The sequence below is a fragment of the Zonotrichia leucophrys genome, unplaced genomic scaffold (assembly GCF_028769735.1).
Source record: "Zonotrichia leucophrys gambelii isolate GWCS_2022_RI unplaced genomic scaffold, RI_Zleu_2.0 Scaffold_69_233693, whole genome shotgun sequence".
Taxonomy (NCBI): Eukaryota; Metazoa; Chordata; class Aves; order Passeriformes; family Passerellidae; genus Zonotrichia; species Zonotrichia leucophrys.
In genome coordinates, this window is record NW_026992274.1 from 177073 (window position 1) to 180846 (window position 3774).

At 54.6% G+C, this 3774-nt stretch overlaps 1 protein-coding gene across 1 annotated transcript; it reads right to left on the reverse strand.

Annotated features, from left to right (window-relative positions):
- Nucleotides 1–366: 366 nt before the first annotated feature.
- On the reverse strand, nucleotides 367–3389 carry LOC135460631 (zinc finger protein 24-like). Its single transcript, XM_064737530.1, has 3 exons — nucleotides 3338–3389; nucleotides 2770–3151; nucleotides 367–433 (listed from the first exon to the last, which is right to left on the reverse strand). The coding sequence occupies exons 1-3, from the start codon at nucleotides 3387–3389 to the stop codon at nucleotides 367–369; spliced, it is 501 nt and encodes a 166-aa protein (XP_064593600.1).
- Between the last annotated feature and the right edge of the window lie 385 nt (nucleotides 3390–3774).

Here is a 3774-nt window from a genome sequence, read left to right on the forward strand (position 1 = left end):
ATCCTTGCCCTCACTGTCCTTGTGTCAGACACACAGGGACAGTTCTCAGTTCATTCAGAAATCATTCATGGTTTGATTGCCTGGATTTTCTTTGGTTTTGTTGTTGCTTTGTTTCTTTGGCATGCCTGAAGTGTCCAGTCAGGAGCAGAGCGACTCTTGCCAAGGAACTTTGTGCTGCTGTCCCTTAATATTAAATCTGGTTTTTGATGCTTTCTTGCTGGGGATTTTTCCAGCACTCTCAAGGCCTCGTTGGTAGCAGGGTGAAGGAGCCCTGGCCCAGGCTCTGGCCCTGGGGGACACGGGGACGCTGCCGGGGGGTCCCTGTCCCCCTGTGCCACCCCCAGGGCCCCAGCCCCTGTCCCCGTGTCAGGCTCTGGGGTCGATCTCGTGGAACATCCTCTGGGGGAGGCTGCAGGGCCGGGGGTGGGGGGACCTGGGGGGATAGGGGACCCTGCTGTGCACGAGCAGGGTTGGACTGCTCTGAGGGGAACTGTGAGGGGGGCTGGGGCAGAGTGACATCCCCAGTGACCTCACACAGCCCCTGTGATGTCACAGCCCCTGTGATGCCACACAGCTCTTTTGCAATGTCCCACAGCCACCAGTGATGTCACAGCTCACTATGGGTTGTCACAAAGCCCCTGTGATCTCACACATCTAACTATGAGATGTCACCCTATGATGTGCTACATCTGCTTTGTGATGTCACAGAAGTCTCTGTGATGTCACAACCTGCTCTGTGATGTTACACAGCCACCCAGTGATGTCACAACCCACTCTCTGATGTCACAGAGCCACCCTCAATGATGGCAGAGTCTGCTCTATGGCCTCACTCTGTGATGTCACAGACAGCTTTTTCATGTCACAAACCCCTCAGTGATGCCACAAGACCATTTTTGTGATTTCATACTGGCACTCTTTCATGTCACAGCACATACTTTGACCTCACAGACGGCTCTATGATGTCATCCAGCCATGCCATGGTGCCACAGCCTGCTCTGTGATGTCACAGAATCCCCTCTATGATGCTGTAGCTGCTCAGTGACTTCCACAACAAACTCTCTGATGTCATAGACCGATCTGTTGACTTCAAAATTGCTTCCTAGAGCACTATATTCTAATAATTGATAAAGCTCCTGAACTGTGGAGTAAATAACTCGGGCTAAAATCTTTCTGTCTGATCATGATCAGAATCAATCAGAGCTGTATTTATATAAATATATCTGGTATTCCATCATTAATCCTGTGGGAAAAATTGGGTTAAAGTTCAATTCCACCTGTCCAATCTTTTATACATAAAGCTTTGACAAATTCTTGGGCTGGGATTGGATCCAGCTGTTCCCAGTCTCCTCTCCTAGAAGAAATTTTAGCAGTCTAGGAGCCCTGCAAGGGTTTCAGGATCCATGGTGGTTGTTGGGTGTACTTTCTGCACCTCAGGTGTCAGCAGGAGTTTCTCCAATAAAGAAATCAAGCTTTTGCCTGAAGCTCCCACTGTGCCCATGACTTAAAGCCCTGTGAGTGTCTGGGACATCCCGGCTCTTTGGCAGCCTGGGAACTCCTGGGATGTCACCGTGGAGCTCCCGTGAGTGCCTGTGACAGATCGGTGCCTTTGCAGCCCAAGGTCCCCCGGGATGTCACCATGGAATGGCTGTGACTGCCTCTGACCACAGGGCTCTTTACCATCCCCAGAAAGCCCTGGGAGGTCTCCATGGAGCCCCTGTCTGTGGCTGTGACATTCCAGCTCTGGAACAGCCTGGAGACTCTTCGAAAGTCCCCATGGAACCCCTCTGAGGGCCTGTGACAAATCTGATCCTTAGCAGGCAACCAGCCCCCTGTTGCTATGATCAGTTTCCATGGCAACCACCACCAGCCCCCTGTTGCTATGGTCAGTTTCCATGGCAACCATGACAAACCCCCTGTTGCTATGGTCAGTATACATGGCAACCATCACCAGCCCCCTGTTGCTATGGTCAGTTTCCATGGCAGCTCCATGGAGACCCCATGCCAGGGGTGGTTGTCATGGACACCAGTTCAGGCCTGCAGCCAGAGCCCGTTGCCATGGCAACCATTGGCAGCCCCATCCCCAGGCTCATGGGATCCCAGAACCACAGAACTGGTTGAGCTGGGAGGGACCCATCAGGATCCTCCAGTCCAACTGCTGGCCCTGCACAGGACACCCCAACAATGCCAGCCTGGGCCTGGCAGCGCTGGCCAAACGCTGCTGCAGCTCAGAGAGCCCTGGAGCTGGGACCCTTCCCTGGGGAGCCTGGGCAGGACCCCAGCAGCCTCTGGGCAAAAACCTTTTCCTGACATCCAACCTGAGCCTGCCCTGACTCAGCTGCAGCCGTTCCCTCCACTCCTGTCCCTGGGCACCAGAGGGAAGAGGTTCCCACAGCCCCAGCCAGGAACCCGCTCCCAAAGCTGTTGCCGTGGCCGCCAGGGCTGGGACCAGCTGGGATGCTCGGTTTCCACGGGGTTCAGGAATGGGATTCCCCAATTTCCAGCTCTGGCTAAAACCGCGCCGCCCTTACTGCCCTCCTGCCTCCCATGGAAAGCACAAAAGGCAAAGATCCTGGGCCTTTTGGTGGGTGATGAGGTGGGAGTTGCGCTTGAAGCCCTTCCCACATTCAGGGCAGCGGAAGGGCCTCTCCTCTGTGTGAATCTGCTGGTGCTGGAGGAGACTGGAGCTGGTCTGAAACCTCTTCTGACACTGGGGACACTCGTAGGGCCTCTCCCCAGTGTGGATGCGTTGGTGCCTGATGAGTTGTGTACCTGTAGCTGAAGCCCTTCCCACACTCCCCACACTCGTAGGCCCATTCCCCGGTGTAGATGCATTGGTGGCGGATCAGGGTGCTGCCCTTCCTGAAGCTCTTCACACACTCCAAGCACTTGTAGGGATTCTCCCTATCATGAAGCTGCTCATGGACCACCATCTCTGAGCTCTGGCTGAAGCTCTGTCCACCTTCCTGGCTCAGGGAGGGTCTTTCCTCCTCAGAGCACCCTGGGCTGGGTTTGGAGCCTCTCGTCCTGTGGAATCTCTGGGGATTTTCCTCCCCGTTGGATTCCTGTGCTCTGGAGTCACTCATAACGGCCTCTTCCTTGAGGTTCTGCTGTGGGGATTTGTCATCCCTGGTCCCAATCCTCAGCTTCTTCTCTGGGGGACGAAAGACAAGGAGAGGATGGGATTTGCCTCCATGCCAGAGGGAAGGGGAAGGAGATCCCCCCAGTGCATCCCCAGCAGGACGGGGTTGGCAGCAGGGTTGTCCTGCAGCCAGGGGCTGTGCTGGGCTGGGAGATGGAGCAGGAGAGAGGGGGAAAGGGGCACTGACTTCCTCCTCACCTGCCTGGGAGTCCCGGGGATCCTTCCTGTTCCTCACAGCCTCCTTTTCCATCTGGCAAAGGTTTGGGGATGGGAAATCCTGTTTTGGGAGAATAACAAAGGATGAGCACATTGAGATTTGTACTGGTTTGAAGGCAAACCTGGGAAAGGGTCTAAGCCAGAATCACAATTTAAGAGGGAAATGAAGATCAAGGCACTGATGCAGAAACACTGCCTTAAACTGACAGAGTCAGGATATAACCTGACGCCCTGTTGGTCAGGGTGGTGGCTGCAGTCCCATTAAATGGTGGCTGCAGTCCTGTTGGAGTGATCAACGTGATTCTGTCAGAGCAGTGATCCTGTAGAAGGGTCTGGTCTTCCTCTGAAGGTCCAGTGGAGGTTATGGAGCTCTTGTCCTCTGGCAATCCAGTAGGCAAGCTGCTCCTGGTGTTAAAAGC